The sequence below is a fragment of the Aquila chrysaetos genome, chromosome 25 (assembly GCF_900496995.4).
Source record: "Aquila chrysaetos chrysaetos chromosome 25, bAquChr1.4, whole genome shotgun sequence".
NCBI classification, from domain to species: Eukaryota; Metazoa; Chordata; class Aves; order Accipitriformes; family Accipitridae; genus Aquila; species Aquila chrysaetos.
Genome location: NC_044028.1, coordinates 19608506 through 19634659, shown reverse-complemented (window position 1 = coordinate 19634659; position 26154 = coordinate 19608506). Strand labels below are relative to the sequence as shown.

At 41.9% G+C, this 26154-nt stretch overlaps 1 protein-coding gene and 1 long non-coding RNA gene across 7 annotated transcripts; one reads left to right on the top strand and one right to left on the bottom strand.

Annotated features, from left to right (window-relative positions):
• Positions 1-1384: 1384 nt before the first annotated feature.
• LOC115335625 lies at positions 1385-11641 on the bottom strand. 5 transcript variants are annotated; one of them, XR_003921486.1, is made up of 6 exons: positions 11520-11641; positions 10584-10691; positions 8257-8635; positions 7238-7404; positions 3280-3409; positions 1385-2192 (listed from the first exon to the last, which is right to left on the bottom strand). It is a non-coding gene; the product is annotated as an uncharacterized LOC115335625 (long non-coding RNA). The 5 variants fall into 5 exon arrangements; XR_003921482.2 differs by lacking the exon at positions 1385-2192 and having other exon boundaries at positions 3073-3409; XR_003921485.2 differs by lacking the exon at positions 1385-2192 and having other exon boundaries at positions 3073-3409; positions 8278-8635.
• A 119-nt stretch (positions 11642-11760) lies between these two features.
• LOC115335623 (major facilitator superfamily domain-containing protein 1-like) lies at positions 11761-24221 on the top strand. 2 transcript variants are annotated; one of them, XM_030001587.1, is made up of 13 exons: positions 11761-11840; positions 12048-12148; positions 14138-14262; positions 14359-14414; positions 15195-15338; positions 15824-15982; positions 17542-17657; positions 18571-18671; positions 20585-20696; positions 21334-21471; positions 22040-22179; positions 22341-22452; positions 22741-24221. In XM_030001587.1, exons 1-13 carry the CDS (start codon positions 11822-11824, stop codon positions 22855-22857), a joined length of 1440 nt encoding a protein of 479 aa, XP_029857447.1. In that variant the 5' UTR covers positions 11761-11821; the 3' UTR covers positions 22858-24221. The 2 variants fall into 2 exon arrangements, with proteins under 2 accessions (XP_029857447.1, XP_040976140.1); XM_041120206.1 differs by lacking the exon at positions 11761-11840 and adding an exon at positions 12274-12603 and having other exon boundaries at positions 11965-12148.
• The last annotated feature ends 1933 nt before the right edge of the window (positions 24222-26154 follow it).

Here is a 26154-nt window from a genome sequence, read left to right as displayed (position 1 = left end):
AAATTCAATGGTTCAATCACATAGAGTATCATCCCAGATAACAGTGGTTGTTAGTAGGCATGGGGATAAAATCAGCATGATAGAAAACAACATGGAACATTTTGCTCACAGATGAACTGAGACGCCCACTTCCATTTCTACAGATGTATTATAAAACAAGTTTCCACATCTAACACCACCAAATAAGCACACCCAATGTAACCTTCTGATTCTGGTGACTCATACTGTCCTCTAAACATGGGAGAATGATGTTTAATCTGAATCTCCAACTTGCTTATTAAATACCTAGAAAAGAAATATCCACTAAACCCTTATGCTAGTACTTTTATGTAGCTCTTTCCCCTGCATGCATGCAATAAGTACTAAATCAGATAAATCCAATTGGTTTTTCTGACACCATGTCAGATGTAGTGATGAAATATATACTACTTTCAAACAGGTCCTCATTTAAAAAGATATAATAGTGTAATTCAGATCTCAAACTTTTTCTTGAAAATTTTTTTTTAAAATTCCACAAATGAATGCCCTCATGTTTTTGTAAACAATCCAATTTAACATACTTTTATGTGGATTTAAATGTTCCTTTCATCAGAATTTATAGATAAATCTGTTGTGTTAGCATGTGGGGGGAAAAAACTGAAATGGAAGATTAAAGTGAATTGCTTACTTTCACAGAAGAGAAACAAAATCATCCTGGTTAAAATGTAATCAAAGAATTGTCCACAGTACCAATTGGAAAATGTTTCTGTAGCCCATGCAAACTAAACAGAGCTTAAGGCAGATGAAATTCTCATCACCTAAACAGGATAATTTTTTTTATCATTAATAGTAAATAAGGTAGCATCTAAATCTCCAAGTACAAGCCACAACAGCAGCATACTAAACACCAGGCAAACTAAGGCAGAAAGATAAAAAATGGCCCCATGCAGGACAATCTTGTGATCTAGGAAAAAAAAAATGTAGAAAAAAGTCTTGCAAAAACACAGGCAACTGGGAATTTTCACATACAACAAATGAAAACTAAATACTAAGGCAGTCAGTTGTACATAGCAGCATATGTATGGGCATATTCAACTGCACCTCAAGTACTGTGTTCAGTTTTCAGCCCCTCGTTACAGGAAAGACATCGAGTTGCTGGAACGTGTCCAGAGAAGGGCAACAAAGCTGGTGAAGGGCCTGGAGCACAAGTCTTACGAGGAGTGGCTGAAGGAACTGGGGTTGTTTAGCCTGGAGAAAAGGACGCTGAGGGGAGACCTTACCGCTCTCTACAACTACCCGAAAGGAGGCTGTAGTGAGGTGGGGGTCAGTCTCTTCTCCCAAGTAACAAGTGATAGGATGAGAGGAAATGGCCTCAAGTGGTACCAGGAGAGGTTTAGACTGGATATTAGGAAGAATTTCTTCACCAAAAGGGTTGTCAAGCATTTCAACAGGCTGCCCAGGGAAGTGGTTGAGTCACCATCCCTGGAGGGATTTAAAAGACCTGTAGACACGGCACTTAGGGACATGGTTTAGTGGTGGTTGGCAGCGCTAGGTTAACAGTTGGACTTGATGATCTTAAGGGTCTTTGCCAACCTAAACAATTCTATGATTCTGTATCCTGCAAGCAGAAGTAATACAGAACTGAGTGGGATTACAGTGATATGTCTATTAATTATTTATGTAAGAAATATCTGTCTTTGGTATGTATGAGTCTACAGATCCACAGCAACATACTCAGTAACTCCCACTTTACAAACACTAATCAGGTCTTACACCTTCTTGTGAATATTGTCTCTGGTTTAGAGATGGAAGAAACTGAGGCAGAAGCGTTAAATGGACCCCAAAAGACCACAAAGGGAAGGGGTGCTAGAGCTGGCATTAGAGCAAAGGAGCTTTTGAGGGCTAAATGCAGATCCGGAGTCTGCATTTGACCTGTGTTTCCATCTTTCCATGGCAGTGTGAAGCACTGCCATGGCCGACAGTCTGCCTTGGTGCACTGCCGCTTCCTGACTGTAATAGAGTTATCAAGGTAAGGGAAGTGCCAAAAGGGTTGTACTTGGATAGGGACCAGCTATTCCCTTCTGCAGCACAGCTACAGAAAACCACTGTAGGCAAACCTCGGAGCAGTCAGATCTTGGGCTCAGCTGATCTTAAGACTGTGGAGTTCAAGCAGGAAGGCAGCAGAAAGCCATCTTCTCCGTACTGAGTCCAACCTGGCACGATAGTGAAATGAGGTGTTGATTTGCGAAAAGGGTCCCAACACACACATTCGATTTAGAGCTCTTGAAGAAGAGTATAATTCCAAAGTCATGATTAGCAATGACGCTAAAAGCTTCATATTACACAAAGGGAAAGAACTTTAACCCTACCCATAAAGCATAATTGCAATGGGAGTATCACATCTCATTGGTAATTAACAGTTTTAAGTCTTATGACTGTTTCATCCTATGTTATGTCATTATAGCTAACTATATTGCTGGTATACTATAGATTCATTGCATGACAGCTTTTAGAGACAGCTACTTTTATAGCAAAAAACATGTTTGTCTCCCAAAAAAGGAGAGTTGACACAGAAAGGATAGGATAGGACAGGACAGGACAGGACAGGATAGGACACGATATGATAGGATAGGATAGGGTAGGGTAGGGTAGGGTAGGGTAGGGTAGGGTAGGGTAGGGTAGGGTAGGGTAGGATAGGAGTAGTTCACTCATAAGGGACCTACAATGATAGAGTCTGAGGTGTAATTAGTTATGGCATGGATCACCAATAAATCATGAGGCATTTGAATGTAACAATCAGATTTTCAAACATTCCCTACACAGAGCAGGTCCAGTCGAGCACAGCAGAGGCAACGGGTGTATACACATAAGCAACAAATGTGAATGCAAAAAATCCCGCTGAAAAATTTAAAACTCAAAAAGTTGACCAACATGTTGGGCCTTGATTCGCACTGTCTTGCATGGGAAACTATATATGACAAAAAGTTGTACTGTTATTCACAGCAAAAATAGCACACCAGCAAACTTGACTGCATTTAAAATATTATGAATAAAAATTTACAAGATCAGGTGATGAGAGAAATAAGGCAGGTAAAGGGTGAGAGAAGGCTTATTCACCAATTTATTTTGGTTCATTCCTCATTACACTGAACTTCTAATTTCATGTCATCTAGAGGTTATATAAAAAACATTTATAAAGTTTTCTTGCATTTTGCCCACATACATAAGAAACTATAACAATGGGAGGGACAATAATTAAAACCCATAAAATTGCGTAGCCTGATGAGTTCAGGGTATTACCCCCACTTCTTGACTGTAATCTCAAAAGGTCCAGCAGGCATCCCCGAGGTGAGGTGATCTGAGCTTAAGGACATTCTCCCTTCTACAAAAGACAGCTCGTTCAAGTCCTAGAACGTTGTTAAAGCTCCTTCTGAAAAAGACAGGTGATTACCTTAAGTTAAATTATACATTAAAATATACATTCCTGTATTTATAAATCCATAAATAATTTGAAGTCTAGAGATGAGTCAAGAAACAGCACAAATGCTAAGTGCTGCCACATGTGAGAAAGAGTTAAAATTACCACTTCACAATGAAAGTTGGCAAGAAAAATATTTGCTTATTGTATCCCTCTTGTTTTTTTATTGCATCTAGCACAGGAACTTATATGATTCAAATTTTTATTTGCTTAGCACTAACAATACGCTAAAAACTAATTGTTCTATAGATACGACTGCAACATCCCTTTCCTAAAGAGTTTACTTTTCCAAGTAGATAATATAAAGGCAACACACAAGGAGTGACAAATGCATAGAAACACCGAAACTAAGCAAGCAAAATCAGCATTGTTTTTTAATAACCACATAATCTCCCATTAGCCTTTTTTTTTTCCTTTGGACAGTTGGAACTTTGCTGTGTGAAAGAATAAACGGTTTTAGGTTTTCATCTTGATGGCACATGGCCAAGGAAAATATTAAATTGTTTATAGTGGTTAGAATTTACCTTCAAATAATATTTAGCTGAAATCCAAGTTGGTGTTTCTGCAGAAAATTATGGCATCATAGTACCAATATGAGAGTTGTGGCAGAGGTAGGATTTCTGTAAAACAGACTTTCTTTAGGAGTGATTATTCTTGTTTAAAAATACCTGTACAGCAAAAACTACCTGCACTTCCTAAGACAGTATCTGGAAAGTTGACTGGCAAAGTTTAGCTGTGGGAATGGGATCGTATAAGACCTTTTTAAAGAGGTTTATCTCTGTCTAGCATTAAGAACTGTTTAGTGGTATTCCTTTTAAGTTTAAAGGGAACTCTTGATTTAGCTTCAAATAATTTAATTAAATTCCATAAACATTTTAAAGGCAATGTTTACAGAAGACCACTGAGCTCATCTCCCACTACAGAAGCTTCTTCTCTATTTGTTAAGGTCAGGAAAAAAACATTCTGGTAGTTTTACAAAACCTCATTCACCCAGTAATTTCTGAACTGTGATAATGACGTGCTTTGGCCAGGGAATGTATGTTACAGAGATATTCAGCCTTCATTTTTAAATAGACAATCTACCATATCTCTTGGAAATCCTTACCGGTATTTCCAGCTTTAAATATTTTATTTTTAATTTACAGCCATGGGATCTTAATGTACCTTCTACAGGACTCAGGAGCTGTCTCGAATCAAACATCATTCCTTGGTAGGTACTTACAGACCAGACTCTCATATTTGTTTGTTCAATTCTCTTCTCACTGAAGAAAACTGCATGTAGTTTTCTACATTATTACACAGAGTTTCTATTAATTAAATGGACTGTAAAAAAAAGGTAGATAAAACTATGTATTGGATACCTTCACAACCATGAAATTTTTGTGTAGACTAGCTCACCCTACATCTACTCACCCTACTAAGCACTCCATCATTGTTTTGCAAATAATACTCTCATTTAGTCAAAATTTAATTAACTGCTTTGATGTAGCACTTTGCTTTCTGTAACCAATGGGAGAAAAAATGCACACCAGTTCATCCTTGCTACTCTTTTACATTTCTTCAGTAGTGTAAATGGCACTAGTATAAATATGCACAACAAACAAACAAAAAAAAGCATTTTCAATCTAGGAGCAGCAGGCAAGATGGTGCAAATAGCAAACAAGATCTCAGAGAGTTGTTAGGGGCCATGTAATGTGATCCATTCCCTGTGCGATCCTAATGGCTAATCAAGGAGGCATTCTGAAGGTTCTGCAGAACTGTAACCAGAGCCTTAGTCTTACAGGATGGTGAAGAGAGGAGGAGGAAGTTAGACCTCATAGGAAGGCTCAGGAGAGTTTTTGTTTAGCATTCAAAAACCATAGTAAAAGCAACTTTCATTCTGGGTGAAATCCCTGAGATCCGCAAACACGGATTTCTGCATCCCTGAAGGCAACTCGCCTTCTTTTTTGCAATGTATTTTATTTGAGTTCTTTAAAGAAGGTAAGAAAGCAGAGATGAATTCACTATTAGCACTGTGATTCTGTCTTTGAAATGCTTCAAGCAATTATATTTTTGACAATATTTTGATGAAAACACAGATTTATAAAATCTGACATAGTTTTCTTCCAATCTACTGGTTTGCTGAATTTTAAAGTGCACTCCTCATTGCTGCAATGATAAGGTTTAGCAACAGAAAAGTTAATTTCTCCTCTACCTCTCTTCAGTGCGCTTCAGAAGCATTTTCTGGACAGTTTTAAAAATTGCATCTTTGCCTAAAGCAAAGGTCTTTTTCACATGTTTCTCCAAAGTTAGTGTATACCCAGCTATTATCTATCTTTTGATCTGTCGCAATAAACTGCTCAACTTGTGCACTAACTTGTCCCCAGTACTCACAGCTGAAGTTCACTTGAGAGCTGTGCTATACATCAGGAAATGATACGCAAATGGTATAGTATTTCCTTAAGATGGTATTGTGCTAATTACCAAACCACTGATTGCAGTGGTGATCTGCCCTAAGGATCTGCAGGATCAGAGTTCCATCTTCCATCTCTGTATTTTATTAATTCTCATTGCTTTATTACTGATATCCAAGTGTGCTTTTCAGGGGAGATGATAATTACATTCACAGTGAATATTAACACCAAAAATGCATGCAAAGTGTAAGTTCAGTGTTGGTGGTTTTTTTTGCTAACTTGCATGTGGACATTTTTTTCTTGCATATTAAATCGGTAAGTAGACCTTGAGCTGAAGGCAAAAAAGGTTTCCTGAATGAGGCCGGGATGTCCTGGCCTGCTGATCTCAGACCTTTTACTCCCTGCCCTATAAGGTAGAGAGAGGAAAAAAAAAACCCAAAACCCCAAGCAAGCTGTATTATATGAAAAACATGGCCACTGCAAGGAAGAGTATCTCATGATAAATTAAGAAAGAGTAGAGGTGTAGTAAAATGTGCAGAAGCTCATGATGTTTTCAGAAACACTGGCTGCTGGTAAATGTTTTATAATAGGCCTTCTGCACCTGCTATCCTTCCATGCCAGTGAGAGACAGAGAAACATGAAGTGAGTAGGATGGGAGATTTCAAATGTCAGTTTTGACACATATATTCTGTACCAGCATGCTGTTTTCTTCCCATGTCCTGGACCTTAACCCCAGTCCCACTTTTACTCCTGTGCTTTCAGCTGACAAACTCCAGGTGCAGGGACATGCCTGGGTAGGGACAGTCTTTTCAAGCAGAAAGGGGCAGCTGCACACACCTTAGTGCTTAGAAGATTTACATCAACTCCCCCATTTTTCTCCATTTGCTTTTTATAAAGTAGGAGAGAGACTCTTGCAGAGCCTCTAGAAACCTAAGCTACATTTAAAAAAGACCTTCAGTACAAATTTAAGGTGACAGACAGATGCTCAGATATGGCAATAAGGGATGCAGTACAAGTACCAAAAGAGTCAGGTTGCCTTTATTAGCAGTTCGGCAAAGAGGGAAAATTCTGCCTCTGACAAGGGCAAAGAATATAATTCACTAACAAGACTCCTTAGTTTAGTGCCATATTAAATCCATGGTGGGTTTTAAGGTCTGTCCTGAACCCGTGGGAGGGATGGCTTCTAAGCGAGCTGGAATGAACATCAGCAAATGAAGCAGTAATGCTAAGGAAGGTTACATTATTAATTATATTAAAGAGCTCCCTCGAAACAGCAGGACATTACAGAAAAAAAAGAATAGCTCATCCCTCAGACACTGCAGTAAGCAAACACACACAAGTGTGGGTCTTCCTGCCTTTGTAAACCCTCCTCCTCTCCCCTGCTCACCCTGTGCATTGGGGATTTTCATCCCTTTCAGCCACTCGGCCTCGGCAGTAAGCAGCACACATCATCTGGTGACGGAGCCTCTGACAGCATCAGCAGCAAAAAGACGGTTCGGAGCTTGGCAGCAGAACAACCTCTGGGGACGCAGCGAGCCCGAGAGAAGACACTGCCTGCTCAGTAAGAAAAATACGCAGTCATGAGAAGGATATGGCAAAATATGTTAAATGGTTACATATTAATGCTCTGTTTCCTCTGTTTTCAGAAGAAATACACAATTCATTGCAAAATGAAGTATAACACCTGACAAATTAAAATCACTCATCTGCCTGAAAACGTTGTACTTACTACAACTATACTTTTACCTGGCTGTTCATGACTGAAGAGGTAACAAAAAATACAGTATCTTTTCTTTTCAAAAAGATTTAACACAACTTGTCACAAAACCAATTTCACTGTTTTCTCTCATGGAAGGCAATCACTTGGAAACAGAATGCAAATAATGACACATGCTTTAGTAAGTTAAGCGTTAAGCTTGAAGGACTGTGCACAATACTTGAGGAGTCCCTGAGACTGAGATCTTTGTGATGAAAAATCCAGATAAACAAGAGGAAACATATACCAGAAAAGACTGCCTGTTTTAAGATACAAAATTGAAGCTATATAATCAGAAAAACTGGCACAAGAACTTCAAGGGCAGGAGAAGGACTTTATACTACTTTCAGTAAGCTTTCTGTAAAACTTAATTACAATTATCCGTGTAGGTTTTTATGAGAGGACTAAAACCAAGACTTCTGAGAGCTTCAGGAAATAACAAAAGCTCTGCAGTTTTGGAATAAATTTACGGTCAAGGCAAAATGTTATGATGATACATTTATAGATGCACAGGTGTAGGAACCAGGTAATCATTCAAATAAAAATCAGAATGACTGAACACCAACAAATTCAAGTTAAGATTAATGGAATTTGACAGAATATAAGAGACCTAATAGCCAGGAGACTATTAAAATCATAGATATACTTACAAGGTAGAACCTAAGGCAAACCTTGAGTCAACCAGCTACACACAACCATGCTCCAGAACTTACAAAGCCATCACGGATCCCCTACATTACAGGTTTTCTTCAAGGGTGGTTTCCATAGGTTGTGTTCAGAATCTCCATCTTACTTGTCAGCTAATTGATTTTTCTTATCAAATACTAATTCTCTTCCTTGAAGCAGTAATGGAAAAAGAGCTCTCCTCCTTCTCTCCTCTGTCTGAATTGGTCTGGTTCTTGCCCGTAAGTGTTGTGAGTAGATGAGGTTTCTGACGCACTGCTGCTTCTTCAGTTTTAAATTTTTTGGATCTTCCCACTCCGTTTGTGATGCAAGTCCACACCTCTTCTACTACATAAAAACTTCTTACTGGATAGAAGATGGAAATAACAATAGTCTTCAGGTTCAGTGTTCCCAAATGATTTCTGGATCATAGATTTTTAATCAGTCATGTCTATTACTTCTGATTCTCCTCTAGGAAGCTCTGATCAACAGCAGAGAGACCAGAGCTGCTGACATACAGATTCAGCAGAAAAGTATTTCACCTGGCCATGCTCAAAAAGTTATCTTTAACTGACAAGACACCCAAAGTGTTTTTATGCTTGTCCCTTTCCTCCCTAAAGACAGCCTAAAGGTTCTTCTAGACATGCAGTAACCTAAGTCTGGACAAACATTCATGCCACCATTGCAAATCCCTCACAAATATTTGACCTCACCATCATTAGTCCTATATATACTGAGTCTTACTAAGGGCTCATGAATCAAACACACCTTCAATCTCTACTCCAGATCATTTATGAGCTGGAGCTAAAAGGGGGAAAAAAAAGAGTAAAATTCAAAAGGTGAATTAATTCTAACACATCAAATTCACATAGCCTGTTAGCCAAAGATTGAAAGGAGGGAGGGGGAAATATTTCATATATGTGAAAAATATATATTATCTATTTCCATATATATAATATGGAACATTATGAAATATATGTAATTATATATATCCATATACACACACATATATATACAGAAAAGATTTCATATAAATATATATATGGAAAACAAAACACTTCTAAGGGAGAATATTGGAAGTGTGGGTCCAGACTCGCTGTGCAAAGGAATCCAGTATCTTCAACTCATTATTTACATAGCAGGATGCTGATATGTATTTTTCCTTTCCACCCCTTCGGCACTACAGTGAATTTTGTCCAGCATATTAGTATTTTTCATAAGCAATGTGATTGCAACACAGGTTCCTGAAGTGTGATACAAATACCACTAGTGGCACAAACATGTCTTACAAGGGCTACAAAGCTTCACACAGAATGGGAACCTGCTGCTGCTCCCAGCAGTATTGGTACATGCCCCCGCCGGTGCTAGGAATGGTTATAGCCTGACAAAAAATCTGAGAGTCTTTGGGCTTTAGTACCCTGCATGTATGTATTATTTTCAAGTCTGGAATCTTAGATTCATTCTTTGAATTTAAAAAGTAGTGCTGTTGCAGTATATTGATAGCTGAAAAGGCTCTCCCAGATGCCATTTTAACGATACTTGCCAGCAGGTGTCTTTCATGAAGACGTAAATTAGGAACGAAATGAGGGGCAGCAGTGTTAGAAAGAACTGGGCTTGAGAGCATTTCATAGCTTTTGTAAGGAAGTACCTAGAATCAAAACCCAGCTAGTTTCCTGAAAACTTGCATGTCATTAGGAAAGCTCTAACCCTAGTTTTCAAATCAATCACAGACACAATTGTATATGTTTTATATACACACACACACATTTATTTTTGTATATACACATATATACACACATACACATGTATATACAAATGTTATTGTTATCCAGACACTTTTATTTTTGCTAAATGCTGCTATAAAATATTTTTATTTGGCCAAAAGAGTTGCTTTCAGGAGCTGGTTCTTAGTGTACTGGATTTAGCTGGGAAAGAGTTTATTTTCTTCACAGCAGCTGATACAGTGCTGTGCTTCAGGCTGGTGAGGAAAACAATGTTGGTAACACAACCACGTTTTAGCTGATCAAAGAGATGTCCCATGCCATGTAGCATCATGTTCAGCAAGAAAGCTAGGGGAGAAGTTTCTTCCAAGGTAACCATTGCTTGGGGGCCAGGCGGGCATCAGTCTGTTGATGGTAAGCGATTGCTTGTGCATCACTCGGTGGGTTTTTTCCCTTGTTTTTTTCCCCCTTCACTTACTAAACTGTCTGTATCTCAACCCACAAGGCTTTTTGTTTTTTCCTCGCTTTTGCCCTTCTGATTCTCCCCCCCATCCCACTGAGGGAAGTGAGTGAGCAGCTGGGTGGGAGCTCACCTGCTTGTCAGGGTCAGCTTACCACAGCTAGGTGAGGATGACACAGGTCAGCAACGTGAAGCATCCTCTGCACATAAGGTAACGATGCTGTTTCAGCATCCTCCATGCCTGCAGCCCAAGGAAGTGAGAAATCATAGGGTAGGATAAAATAAAAACCTTCTACTTGGCAGCACAAGCGATGTCTACAACAACAGCATTTATAAAAATAGACTTTAAGGATATCTTGTAGTCTGACTCTGTTCACAAGTCAGATGCTCCTAAAATTGTTAGTTACTGAACTATTTTCAGTACACACCACTATTGAAAAACTTTTGTTTAACATGGTATTCCCTGCTGTGTGTGTACCTTTGACTCACTGACACAGGAGTGGGAAGAAACCTCTGGATTCCCAAGTCCTGCTGCTAGCTGTGAAGGACAGCCATGCCACATAACCTTACTCATGTATTCATCAAGCTCTATTTTAAAATCAGGTAAGGCACTGGCCCTCCCTGTTGCTGTTGGGAGGCCTGCCTTATTTGATGGCTCTTTGTGCCTTGTTTGGGTAGAAAATATTCTTCAAACAGGAAGAGGAATATACTTACCCTTTCGATCATAGAGGGTCTTTGGGGTTTTTTTTGTGGTTTTTTTTTTTTTTTCCTTCTTGTTTCTTTCTTTTTCCTCTTTTCATTACCAGGGCCCTGCTCTTCTGATAACTAGAAACCTCTAATTTATGCTTGGCTGGTTTCTATCTGTTCTTGTGCAGCATTGCCTACTAGCTTAAGTAACTGCTCTCTTTCCCCATTTCTTGCACAAGACACTTCTACTGACACATCCCAAAAGATATGCCTTTGCCCCCCCCCAAAGCATCGCATTTTTGACTCCAGCTTATGATGCATGACAAACCAGTTTCTTCCGCGCTGCTGCTCCCTCATCAGCTATTCCCCGTCTTGTGCTTACCCACTTGACTTCCTCCTTTTATATGCACCGGTTTTAATTCTCTTTACTAAATTTCCTCTTTTTGCCAGAGGATAGTTCCGCCGGTTTACCACGCTGCTTTTCAAACCCGATCCTTTCCCTTCAGATTCCCTTCCCGCTCTGGCTCAACCCAGCGGGGGAGGCCCCGGCCCCGGGGCCGTGCCGCGGCCTACCAGCGGCCTCAGCCCGGGGAGCGGCGGGGGCCGCCTCCGGCCCCGGCCCGGCTCCCCGCTGCGGGCGGGACTGGGCCCGAGGCGGGGCCGGCGGGAGGCGCGGGCGGCGGCATGGCGGCGGCGGAGCGGGGTGAGCGCCGGCGGGGCGGGGAGGGAGCAGGCCGGGGTCCGGCCGGGGTCGCGGGGCCCGCAGGCGGCGGCGCGTCGGGCCCCGTCCCGCCGCCGCCCCCACCGCCGCCGGGCTGGGCCCGCCGGGCTGGGCCGGGGCCTGCGGGAGGGGAGGGCCGGGCCGGGCCGTGAGGTGGAGGGTGTGAGAGGGTCCTCTCTGCCCCGGCAGCTTCCTACAGGTTCGCGGTGCTCCTCTTCAACTGCCTCCTCACCTTCGGCTCCTACTTCTGCTTCGACATCCCCAGCGTCCTGCAGGAGCAGTTCCAGGGGGTAAGTGCCGGGCGGGCAAAACAAGGCAGAACCAGCAACACGGAGGCCTTGGCCGCCGGTAGAGTTTCAGAACCTCTTCTTACGGGGTCGGTACCGGAGTCGTGCGCTGGGGTCTTATGTTCCAGGTGCCGGGGGTGAGGGGTTGTCACTGGCATGTTTGCTGCGAAGAAGATGCTCGAAGCTGGGACGAGCCGTGAGGGGTTTGGGTTCTCACCACTGCCTGGAGAACTGGAAATCTAAAACCTGACCTTGCTCGATGGTTGTCAGCACTCCAAATGACTGTTTGCTACACTAATGAAGTCCAGAGTTAGAATGGTGTTCACGCCGCTCTGCACGTAGAAGATACATAGAATTGAGCGTGAGTACCTACACTGGACTGGAAGACTAGCGACGTCGGAGATAGGAGACTAGAAAAGACGCTCTGGTCTTCAGATCCAAATCTCCTGATACTGCAGGTATCACATCACGTCTGTCTTTGCTAGCCAAAAGACAGAGCCCTGCCAGGAGACCACAGGAGGACTCTGTTGTCTAAAAACTAGTTGTATTCTCAAATGCCAGGAAATTTTGTTGTTCAGGGTTTAGACAGATATCCCAGTTGATTTCTGGGATTTCTCCAGGGATGCAGGAGTCCCAGACTTCTTACCTGATTACCTGACAAATTCTTACTTGACTCATTTATCTGTCATTATTGTATTTGTTTCATATCTTTTGAGACATGATTTTACTCGTGTGTGCCATCTGCTGGTAGATTAGTATGTGTAGGCTGAAAGTCGCTGTCCTGTTCTTTGCTTCAATAACAAGGGAAGAAATATATATAGCTTGCATGTAAGGTTGTTTTTTTTTTTTTAAATGCAGTTAATCCATAACATTCAGACAGTGAACTCCAGGCTAAATTGGGTGCAGTTTGTCATTGAAAACAGAAGTAAAAACAAAAAAAATAGGTCCATATTTATTCCTTCATCCTCCACAACTTCTGTAGGTCTGTGGGAGAAGAGTCATCTATTTATTTACTGAGTAAAGGAAAGGTTGTCATATTTTGTTACCTAGATAACTTTATAGGGTAATGAAACCAAGCCATATTTTTCTGTACTAGGTACTGTGCAAACAGTGGTTTTATCTGCTGACACTCTCATAATATTTCTACTCTGGTGAATTTAGCCTCTACCTGCCTTACACAAGTGGTACAGTGGTAGTCGGAGCATCTAAGACCAGTGCTTGCAGTGAACACACTTTGTTCTAGAGAACTGTTTCCCCGCAGCCTCAGACATTTTTACTACGGCAGATCTGCGGGGTTTGTAAATATGCTGGCTATATAAAAATCATGTGGTTAAAATCACGCTTTCCTTGTGGTTATTCAAGACGTTAAGCTTGTGCCTACTTGTGTGGAGGACCTTGTGTAGTGTCCATTTCCCAATGCAGGTAGATTTTTAGTAGTTGGAAGATCGAGAGTTTTTTCCTGGTCATATGGTGTTGAGAAGATGTTGCTTTTCAGTAGCAAAAATGACATTATTAAATTGTGCTAGGACTGCTGGTTTCCTACTGTTCAGCAAATGCTTTATAGCTGTGAGTTAATATGGACTACTGCTAAGTTTCCTATTTACATACTGCTTAAGACTTTATAGTATGTAATGAAGAGTCAGATCAAGCTAAACTATAGCCAAGAAATTAAGGGATCAAATAAACCTCATGGTGCAGTCTCCTGGCTTTTCTTTTGGACTGAAATGTGTATAAAAGTGCTAAGCCCCTGCCGCTACTGCCACAGAAAGGGAAAGGGAAGACAAGACGTGCTGGTGGCCAGTCATTTCTCATTTGGCAAGGGCTGGCTTGCTGAGAGAAGACACAAGTCCTCTAATTCCTGGTCATGGAAGTGGGAACTGAGTAGAAGAAATAGAAATCTAGTAGGCAAGAGCTTAACTTCATTTTTAAAGGAATGTGTGGGTTTTCATCCGTGTCTGCTGCCTAACACAGGCTCTGTGACTTGTTATGCAGAACTTGACCTGCCCCAATGGAACCCATCATAACAGCACTGGGGAGAATAGCACGCTGGACTGTGTTGAAGGCTTGGGAATGACACCTGCACAATACAATTTGCTGTACGCGATCTATGCTTGGACGTAAGTCACTTTTCTCTTGCTTTGGTGGGGCAGGGTAGTTTGCTAGTTGCTTCCCAGCAGCAAGACACAAATGTTTCTGTTCTTGTTTTCTCCTAGAAATGCAGTAGTGGTTATTCTGGCTGGATTCCTGATTGATAAACTAGGAAATCGCTGTAAGTTCTGACGATCGATTAATTTGTTCTTGGACTGAACTGGGATTTCAGGCTGTTCTTTCAGTGCAAAGGGATGATCAAAGGTTCCACTTCAGTAAGATCACAGAGGGATGGGAGAGGAGGGACAGCTCTGTGTGTGGAGTGCGCGACGGTTAGTTGAGCAGTTCCATGAAAGCAACTGAGACGTTTCAATCCTTTGACCACTGACTTATCTGAATTTACACAGCAGTGCAGTAAATGTGCTTTCCTCTGACATGCATATAACAGGGAACAGTGTTACCTGTTTTCAATGGGACAAACTGATAAAGTGGTGTTCTGTTCCCTGCTCTGACATTTTTTCTGGCATGTGCCATAATCTGAGACCTAGCAGTCCCAGCAAATGCAGCTATGCTCTGTTTCTGTATCACAGAGGTAAACACCTTACAGATGAGGAGACAGAGGCACAGAGAAAGAGATCGCATGCTCTAGGCCATAGTCTGTAGTGGAGCTCGGGACAGGAACAGGGACTCTATATAGAGAGTTCAGAGTCCTCTCTCTGACTTGTTCTGCCTCTCTAACCTTCCACCATCATAATATCATCATTATTTTGAGGATTCCCAGGTCATTTTATAAAGAGACCAGTCTTTACAAAATTACAATAATGAGGCTAAACTGATAGAAGCCCACAGGTTTACTGGTGTGTTTTGGGGTTGCTCTTTTGCTTTTTGACAAAGAATGCTTTTGTCCTGATCTCAGCATGTCTGTTGAGGTTTGTGTATTTTTTTTTCTCTTTCTTCCTAGTTGGTGTCCTTGTTTTCTCTCTTCTGACTGTGCTGGGATCATCAATCTTTGCTCTAGGCTCACATTTCAAGGGGTCACCATACCTCCTTCCAATGATGCTAACAGGAAGACTGCTCTTTGGCTCTGGGAATGGATCACTTACTAGTAAGGAATTCACATTCTTTATTACGCCTCACCAGAGGGTCATGATACATTTTTATTTTGCCTCCTAGACCCTTGTCCTACCAGTCAGCTTCACCTGCTCTGCACCAGGAACCAATGCTTGCTAACAGAAGAACACTGCTCCTTGAAGGGTTGCATGGATTTAATGTGGGCCAAAATGTTTAAAAGTCTTCCCCTCTAACAAGTTTGTCCTTCTCCCAAGGGTGGGGACTGATGTGTGATTACTATGCCTTTGGGGTTGTTTTTCTTGCCTTGTTTGAAGTCTAAGTTCACCTCCCATGTCCCAGCATGATTTAGTATGTTTTCAAATGGACTGCGAAGTTGACACATAGTACCTCCATTTGGGATGTGCAGAGGTCTTTCTTTTACTCCAGCTTAAGCACTCTAGCTTGAGAGGCTGTGTTTGTTGGTTCTGTGCAATGCTCTTGGCCAAGTCTATTCAAGAGATGATTTTTGTCTTCTCCAAGTTGTGCAGAATCGTATCACAGCCTTCTGGTTCAAGGGGAAGGAACTGGCACTGGCATTTGGACTGACTCTGTCTTTCTCGCGTCTTGGGAGTGTCCTCAACTTCTTCTTCACCCAGCAGTTTGAGGCAAAATTTGGAATGCAGTGGACACTCTGGGGAGGTGAGTTTCTTTGGTGCTTTGGCCTTTTGTCTTCTAGACGTGAGGCTAGCCTGTTTTGTCCAGTTATGAAAAGTACCTGAAAGAGATAGTGAAGTTAGCAGGAGGAGGCACATTATTTTCTAGTTTTTCCCATTGCTTTCTGTATGCAATGGAGTGGTGTTTTCTTCATTGATATCTGAAAACCCTCTCTAAAGCTATAGTGTCAGCCTGACAGTTTTGTCTGCAGTTTTCTTGAGCTATTTTAACATCTGCAGTCACAGGTAGTCAGTACTTAATGTAGGTTTACTCCCATGGAATGGAAACTTGAGAGTCAAACAAAAGAGGAATCTAATGTGTTTGTTCTTCTGTATTTAGCTAGCAGAACGTGCTGGTTCTGTAGTAGTATCTGTATTCGTCTCAGCATAAGATGCCTTGCACATGGACTGATCAAAACCGTAGATTTAAATTACTGTGAGAAGCAGAATCTGAATTACATGTTTCTTAGTGTGAATCTGTTCTAGGGCTCATATCTTTAGAAGATTTGAGTTTCTGTCCTCTCTTTGGTGCAGTGAGATGGGATCTGCCGCTGGTGGGAGGGATGATCTCTTTCACAGTGCAGTTAAGCAGTGGCACTCAGGTACTCTGGTGTGCTGGAATGGTGATGATAGGGAGACCTGCCTCAGGGCATCCTTTGTGTAGAAAGACTCAGTGATTATAGGAAAGTGATACTTCCCAAACAACAAAACATTATGGGCTATCACCCGTGGAAAAAAGGATGCATATGTGAGATAAATCTCTTGCAGAAATTGAAACCCGGTTGCTCTCCTCTGATTCCAGTTCTCAGAGGAGAAACTGTGATGGGTATGGTGTGTTGCATCCCATCTGACACTGTTAGTTTAGGGCTCAGGCAGCATTTGCAAGCACAGCACAGCAACTTCAGTAGCCCGTGAAGGGATAAATACATCAGACAAAGTGTGTATGCATCACAGAGATTGTTTTGGCTCTTTGGAAAAGAAAACAGATGCAGATCTCTTTCTGGGAGAAGGATGTCTGCAGCAGATGCCCATTGCCAAACTTGCTTCTGGCATATCCAGCATGATCTAACTTCTCTGGAGCTGAGTATGCTGTAGTAACTGCAGTAGGTCACATAAATGAAGAAGTATAACTTTGCTTCCAGTACCAGCCCATGTGCGATACCTCTCCTGCTCAGGGGACCATGGAAGTTTCTTCACCTCTGGCTTGTTTTAACCTTGGGTTTATTATGCACAGGCCTGCTGCAGTTCAGAAGGCATTCTGGCCAAAGTCCAACAAAGTGGCTATCTTTAGAGACGAGTGGGGCTTCAGCTTCACTGGCCTCAGGCAATTCTGCAGCATATTGGAAGCTTAGTGGACAAAATGCTCAAGGACCCTACAGGGTGGTAACAGGTAAATGGTCCTACTGTATGGCTGCAGTAGGGAAGGCTGTTAAGAGAAGCCAGGAGTAGGAGTCATAGAGAATTCTGCATATTGCATGCAATTGGTTTTGTCATTCAGCTCTCTCCACACTGAGGAATTTCTAACACTTCTTGTGTCTTTTCCAGGTACCTTGCTCTGTGTGCTTGGTTTTGTTTCAGCCCTCACAGTCAGTGTACTAGATAAAGTAGGCATGAAGCAACTGGGCTTGGATGGGGTTATCCAGCAAGAATCCAAAAAAGTGGTATGTGGTGCACAAGCAGCTTTCCCATCTCAATCTTTGAAAGCCTGGGGTGCATGAGCCCTGCTTTTGCAGTGCAGGGAAGCCTGCAGTAGTAAGAGCTGGTCCTGGCCAGAAGAGGGCATTAACACCACTTGATTACATCTTCCAGAGCAGTTCTTCAGGTATATCTGAGGCTATTGCATCTGCAAGCCACTGGACAAGTGCAAATTTTCTGTTTAGAGCCTATGTATTTGCAGCCTTCCAGAGAGCTGAGTTAGCACTCTGAACGGCATTACTTTTCTGAGCCAGTTACTTCTTGACTGGAGGTGGCTCAGAGAAGGATTTTGTGCATAAAACTAGATAGTAACCTTTCTCTGGAACTGCTTCCTGGCTCACAGGATCCACGATAGAAAATAGCTAATCTGGTCAGCGCTGAACTATCTTTTGCCAGCCCTTATCTTCCATTCCTCCTTGCATTCTTCTGTCTAGGAACAAGCATTACAGGCAATAGGTTGCAATTTTTATGGCACTTAAATCTATTAGACAGCTACCTTCTCATGACAGTATTCTTTCTTACTGGTTTGTGTATCTCAGTGTTGTGACTCCTGCTTATACTCTATCTTTCCACTGTGTTTCACTTAAGGTTTTGCAGTAGGCTCTTAATAGAGCCTGCTTAGAATAGTCTCTTGCAGCCACAACCTTTATAAAAATAATAAGAAAGCTTTTTTTGTTTTCTTTACTGAATAAAGAAGGAATGCTTTGGAGTCAGCACATGCCAAATTTTGCTTAGGGGTACATGAGCTGCCTTTCAATTCCCTTTTACCTGCTGTTACTTCTTAATTTTTTTGTGATCTTCAGTGGCTTGCAGAAAGTGACATTAGTGTGAAGCTGAAGACTATTTCCTGGTGAGTGAGGGCACATCTTATCTTTGCAGCGGATTCAGGATGTCCAACGACTTCCCCTTCGCTACTGGCTCCTGGTCCTTACCATCATGTTCTTCTACAACGGAGTCTTCCCCTTTGTGGCCGACGCCAGGTATTGATCTATGGCTGTAGTCCGCTGACTGATACAAGCCTATCAGAGCCTTGCAGGCACTCGATTTTTGGCTGACTGGGAAATATGGGGTAATATGCTCGTTCCTTCCACTCATGAAACACAGAGAAACATGCCTTTAACACCTAGTTAAAGATATGGGGGTTCTTTGACCTTTCTTTCCCTTCAAAGATGAAGGAGGCTGCTGAAGGAAAGCAAAAATAACTTAAAGGGAAATCATTAATCCCAATATTTAAAGCTTGGAACACTGCTGAAGGAGGATCAGAAGGATTTGGGAGAAGGGGAAGAAATACTTTATTTAAAAAATAGCCCGTAGATATTTCACCTTTCTGATAGTCCAACAAAGTGGCTGTCTTTTGAGCTGGGTGGGGTGTTAGCTTCACAGGCCTGGGGCAGTTCCGTCCTGCAGTTCTGCATTTTGTCTGCTGTGTTTGGAACAAAGCTAAGCTTGTGTCAGCCTGGGTTTGTAAGTGAGGAAGCCTTCGCATCCAGTGCAAGGCTTGCAGACTTCCTTTTTTATGCTTTCATTTGCTTAAAACAAAGCAGCAACCTGCCTGACTAAACTGGGACTCCTGCTTCTGTCCTGTGGCTCTGTGACAGACTTGTAATTTTGCTGCTTTCTTCCTGTTTGTGGATGATGTGGCTTCTATACATAATGAGTATGAACTTTTATGTTAGCAAAGGCCTGCACTAAAAAAAAGAAAATTATTTTGGTAGTATTTCATTAGTGATTTATAGTAAGCCCCTGTGAAATGGGGAGTGAAGAAATGTCATCAATGTTGTCATAACAAATGTACAAGTGACCACTTATTAGTAAAATAAAGACATTCAAGATGGTAAGGATCGTCAAGGCCTTGATGAGATGGGCTTTCTATCAGTTGCCTTCTCATTTTAACTGAAAACAGTATCTATTGGTTACATAGAATCCTCATTTCTGCAATTCTGCCTCCCTGCAGAATCTTTTTTTTTTGCTCCCTGTGGAGCAAAAGTTCAGGCACCAAGAGTCATGTTTCACACATCTTTTCTGGCAAAAAATGCTATGGTGCTTCCCAGTTGGAAAAATAATGGTCCCAAGGCCAGTGCTCTTTGGCGAATTCTGTTGCAGTAAATCTTCAGCGAACAGTCTCTTGCTTCATACTTTGCTGACAGCACAGGCTATAAGGGCTCATTATTACTAATGGTAAGTAACCATGCAAGTAGCCAAACCACGTTAAAGTAGCCTACAAGATCTCTAAATAAACTAATCTTTCTAAGCTGTTATGACTGTAAATTCTGTAAAGAATTTGAGTAAGTTTTAATGCCATTTTTGCATGTCCCTAACAAAGGTGAAAGGCTGACTTCTGACAATGAAAACAAAACTTGGTTTGTATGTTTTCTGCTCTAACTGGGTCTCCTTAAGATGCCAAGGGGGAATTCCTAGTACTTCTAAAATGCAGGTGTTCAACTCAGTGCTGATCTTTGCTGCTGGATTATTTTTAAATATTTTTCCAGCCCCTCAGCATTCTCACCCTTGGATTGATAATGCTTTCTGCTTCTTCAAAGAGAATGTAAAAAATCCATCCGTATGTTTTGGACAAGTGATGGCAAATTGCTTCTTCTGAGCTGTGCTGATGTAATTGAACATATGCCCAATTTTAACCTGCAGTTTTACTCTGCACTTGCAGAAGCATCTTCAAAGTGGCCATTTAAGCTACCAGTTTCTCTATGGTGTGCACCAATTAAAATAAAACAACAAAGGCTTGGCACTACAAACCAGATGGAATCAAACTTGTTTACAAGTCCTCTCATTAAAACCCTTCCTGTCCATATGTTTGTGCTCAGACTTACTTTCTGTCAAAATAACCAGATCAAGAATCCTAATTATGTAATTTTTCCTCCCTTCATTTTATTTTTAGCAAGTTTATCCAGGATAAATATTCTGGTTACAGTCAGCAGGCAGCCGCTTATATTGCTGGGGCAGTGTACGACAGCTCCCTTGTTCTCTCTGCAGCAGTTGGCATATTAATTGTGAGTACCCAAAACCAGAAGTGCTTGCTGATAACTTTTTCCTAATCTTTTGAAATGTCTTTGTTACAACCCCCCAACCAGAATTTAGCCTGTTGTTGCTAAGCAAGCAGTCCTTTAATTCCTTGCAAACTGGAAGATGCACTTTAGTCTGAATTAATAGTCTGAATAACAAGAAATAATGTTAACCTGGGTTTTCCTCTGTCCCTTTATTGTGCTGTGGCAGCATGAAGCCATGGCGAATGGTTGTATGTTTTGAGAATTCTGAGACTGGAACAGAAAGGATGAGGATAAGCTTTGCAAGTAGATGGGAAATGACAGCCTGTGTGTAATCAGTCCCTGTTTTGTCAAACTCTTTGTTTTCTTATTTCCGTAATTGTCAGGGCATATCCTCCCCCGTTATTAAAGCCTGCCATTTCACATGAATACTGGACACTGATTCTCTGACAAGTGTTTCAGTCTTGGTTCAGGAGTATGCAAGAGGAACTAGTAGTAGCTAGTCTGCTACAATATCAACAACTAGGGAATGACATGTTACTGCCACTCATGCCAGCCCACTTTGCGCAGCCGCTCATGTCGCTCGGATCTGTGGGAAGCAAGGACCCCTTGTAAGAGGCCTTATGTTTGTTTCCTTTACCAGGACTACGTTGGACTGAGAGGCGTCTTTGCTGTTGGCTGTGCTGCATTGACTCTGCCAGCCTTCGCTCTCCTGGCATTTACCTTTGTTCCTCCCTTAGTCTCTACCATCTGGTTGGGGATTACTTACTCCTTTGCTGCTGTAAGTTCACAACCCCACTGCTGTAGTTGGGCATTTTGTGGCTGTGCTCCTTTTGCATCCTGGATGGCATGTATCACTGCCCTTGTGTCCTCGTGATCAGGTTTAGCAATGACAGTTTGAAGTCATTGGCCCCCCGATCACTTTGGTTAGTAACAAATAATCCCAAAGAATCAATATGGGCACAAAGCAGAGTAAGGGACCGCTTGATACAGCGTGAAGCATTAATCTGTCTGTGCTTTTCCTGGTGCTTTTTCATGTTGAATGTAACACCTGAATCTCCTATGAGTCTTAATGAGCTAAATCATCAGGTCTAACTCCCCTTCAAAAAGCTGGAGTCAAGTTATTCCAGTTTCAAATAACATGTGTTGTCTGTGCTGTCTCAAGCTGCTTGAAAAGGATGGGAAACGGTCTAGAACCAGCCAATAGGCTGGGAGGGATAAATACCAGATTTTTTGAAGAGAAAGCACAAATGTCTGTTTAGTGGGAATAATTCCTTTTTAAACCAATGACCATCTAACACCTTTAAATAAGGCTTTGTGTTAATTCCTCTTCTTATTACTCCTACCAGGCTAGTATGTGGCCATCCATACCTCTTGTGGTCCCCCAAGCAACGTTAGGGACAGCTATGGGGCTTGCAACTTCTGTGCAGATGATTGGAGTTGGCCTTTCGAATCTTATTGTTGGACACATTCTAGGAACAAAGTCCAGGTGAGAATGCTTTTTTTTTCTGAGCAGAGACATCAACAGTGCTAGTGGAATGGTGTGAATAGAAATTAGTGTCTTTGCAACCTGATGCTGCAATAAACTATAGAGGTGCCTTAAACATCTTCAAGTGACTAGTTGTTCTATCCTGTTTTGGCCTTTTCTAGTGAATTAAAGATCCCCCTGTGGCGCTGGCAACAGATGATGATCTTTATGTTGGCAAACACTATTGCATGCGTTGTTGCCTCCATTAGCCTCAATGTTGTGGACAAGAAACAGGTAAGTGTGATAAAAGGTGAAGAGTCTTGCATCACCAAGTTGCTTTTATTGATGTAATAGCTGTTGGGTGTGTATAGAAGTAATTCCCCTGACATAAAAATGGGACTGCATAAAAAGAGAACTATCTGCTAAAATATTGATGTAGTGCATAGTAGTCAGCTATTGGCAGCTGTATTTTTTTGCAAGAAGGTGAGGGGAAGGGCCAGGGCCAGGACAGAGCTGTAGCAATGTACGTGTACAGGAAGAGCAGTATCCTTTTTGTCACTAATTGGTCCTTTGAATTTCTAGGGTGGGACACTGAACAGAACAAGAAAGGGAGCACCTGTGGAGCAGGAAGACAGAGACCCTGCAGATGCAGCACCGCTCCTTGATGATGAAACAGGAAACGAAGGCACTGTCAGCTGAACCTTTGCAGTGTGGGAACAATGACAGCTTCCAGACATAGCACTGATCACTTCTCTTTGAAAGTAGATTTTTAGCCTGTGTATTTTAAGCATCTTTAAAGGGAATCTTGAAGGGAATTGTCTATAGAAAGGGATGTTTCCACTTTCTTATGCCTGGCTCACAAGTGAAAGGTGTCTGCTGGATGGTTCTTAGGCATTCTCCAACATACAGAAACCTGCATGGGGCACTTTAAGAACTACACTACAGTAAGTGAAACTAACCTAGCTGAAGCTTGTTCTTAAGCCATTAGATAGCTGCTTTTCAATCTTGCATCAAAACTGCCCGCATAAGGTGTGCCTGCCTGGTCCACCACTGTTTCTCTGTCACAAGAATCCTGTACGTCAGCGCTTGCTGATCCACATACCTTGGTAGGCCTGCTGTTTCAGTTACTGCTCTAGATTAGCATGCATCTTTCACCAGTTACATATCCAAGAAAGTGACACCATCATTATTCTTTAGGCAGGAGACTGAATTAATCAAATTGATTACCTTTTGTGCACAAGCCTAGCTTAATTTCTTACTACCTTACTAGAAATGATTCCGTAAGCCATGCCTATTCATTTGCCTTCAAAGTGTAAAAGGTTTTGATGTGAAATTCTGTCCTTTAAACCAGGGTGCTCTTACTCACGAATGCTAGAGGCTTATTTTACTCAGCCATCTGCCTTTTTCACTATGCAAAACGCTCACAAACACTCACACAGTATTTACAAAAGCACAAAGGATGCTTTAAGAATGAAGTAAACTTTAACATACCTAAGTACAAGGAATGCTTAAGTGAATGACTTACGTAAATTATTACAAATCCTTAAGAGAAGAGCAGCTCTGCTCAAGTTGCATTTAATATAAACACTAGCAGACTGAAAGTAATTTAAACACTGACAGCATCCAGTAAAGTCACATTTTAAGTAGATGTCACAGAAGACAAATCCACCCATCAAAGCAAGGTTTTCTTAAACTGATTTACTGAAGAGAATGTGTTCAGAGAGCAAGGTCTTCTAAGTAAGTTTTAAGTTACACTGTGAATTCATTTCACACTGCAGACAATTAAAGGATTTCCCTGTTGTCTGGTGCAGCAGAAATTTGGGGGTGGGATTAGAAGTCACAGAACTGCAAAAATCACAGATTCCTTTAGTTTGGTGGTGACCTCCTGAGATCATCTAGTCCAACACCCCCTGCTCAAGCAGGGTCAGCAGGAGCAGGTTGTCCAGGACCATGTCTGGTCAGACTTTGTGCGTCTCCACAGGTGGAGACTCCACAACCTCTCTGGGCAACCTGTCCCAGTGTTTGACCGCCCTCACGGTAAAAAATGTGCTTCCTTGTGTTCAGATGGAATTCTGTGTCATTTTATTTGTGCCCATTGCCTCTTGTCCAGAGAAGAGTCTGGCTCCCTTGTCCTCGCTCCCTCCCAGCAGGTACACACTGGTAAGATCCCCCTGAGTCATCTCTTCTCCAGGCTGAAGAGCCCCAGCTCTCTCAGCCTGTCCTCCTGTGAAAGATGCTCCAGTCCATTTCCCACCTTTGTGGCACATCACTGCACTCCCTTCCTAAGTCACATCTCTCTCCTACTAGGGAACCCCACACTGGACTCAGTACTCTATGTCAGGCCTCACCACTGTTTTCATTCAGCTGGTAAATCAGACTCCTGCTAGACTGTGGCTTTAAGTACATCCCTCAGCCTCCAGTCCTGTACTACACTTCAGTGAAATCCTCCAGTTGTATTTTTTCATAGTAGAAAAATCCCATGGTGAATTTCCAAATGTGATTATGAAAAGCCACATGCAGCAGTACTATATGCTCATGTTGGATGCTTGTGTACAGAAGAAAGTACGTGCTCAACAGAGCTGTTTTTTTGTGTCCATACTACCAACACCTGGCTTAAAAGCAGTGACTTGAGCCTGGCTGGAAGTCATCAGCTTTCTGAGTTTATATACCATACAATGTTGCAGCTGAACTCCATGGGGTTGGTCCTGTAATGAGTGCTGGGATATCCACTGGAAGTCCTGTGTTTGGTTCTTCATGGAAGAAGCTTAAAAGCCAGCCATTCCTGTTTGCCATCCCATAATCTACTTCCAAATTACCAGAAAAGAAACTTTACTCCTCTGTTTTGAAGAAGAGTTGTGACATACTTTCCTTAAAATCTGCCACTGGTACGATGTAGCACTGGAAGTCTCACTGCCTACTCTACTAGGTTTCACTGTGAATCATTCCTGCATATTTCCTACATTTGCCACCTATAAGGAGAACTTCTGCTGGCCACAGAGGTTTTTGTAGATACCATTGTACAAAGATCCCTGCATGTGCTTTTAAAAACCCTTTCATATAATCTGAAGATGTGGGGAGATTCTAGCGACCTTCAAGTCTCTTGCATAAAGACCATCATTAGGTTGGGAGGATTCTACCAGAGCCTATTACAGGCAAAAAGTTGTTTGTAAAAGACTACTCATGTCTTTCAGCTCAGATGAATAAAGCTTGAAGCTGATGTAACAACAGTAAGGAGGCAGAGAATGAGCCTTCCTTCAACAGTACCTGCTCATCTCCATTAGCAGGTACACCAACAGCTTCCTGCTACTCCTGTTTAACTGCTTTTTTCATTAATTACTCCACTGATGACAGGAAAGCCACCTTCACTTTGCCTGCCTTCCCGATTCTGGCTTGGCACCTGCTGTCGAGATGCCAGAGCTCACTTCTGAGAAACTTTTTAAAAGGTAATTGCATGGTGCTCTACTTTGTTTGTGCTTGTCATGAAAATGAAAGGGTGGCATTCACAGAAGTCAGTGTGCTGCAAGAAATGGAAGAAACAATCAGCTGGTTTTGTTTAATTTTTGTAGTGTTGCACTGATCACATATACAGGTAACAAACCGCCCACCCTCTCCCTAGCCTTGAGCAACCCTGGGAATGGTAAGCTCTTTTCAACAATATTCTTTGACAGAACCTTCCTCTTGCTTAAGACACAATGGATTGCAACTCTTAAAATATAAACTATGAAACTTAAAAGTGGATGTTAGTTCAGGCAACTCACACAGAGGTGGACTTTTTTTTTTTTTGCCCATCATGCTCCAGAGCATGCTCCTAGAAGACAGAAAGTTAAGCACTTTTACACAGTGGAGCACACGTTTATTTAAGTTGTGGGAGGTGGCAGTGAAGGAAAAGCCATCATCTTTATGAGAAACTGGCACAACATTAAATTCCTGGTTACTTCTGATAGACCTCCATGCTCCTGATCCACTTTGACACAGAGCTGTTTGTGCTTTTGGCTT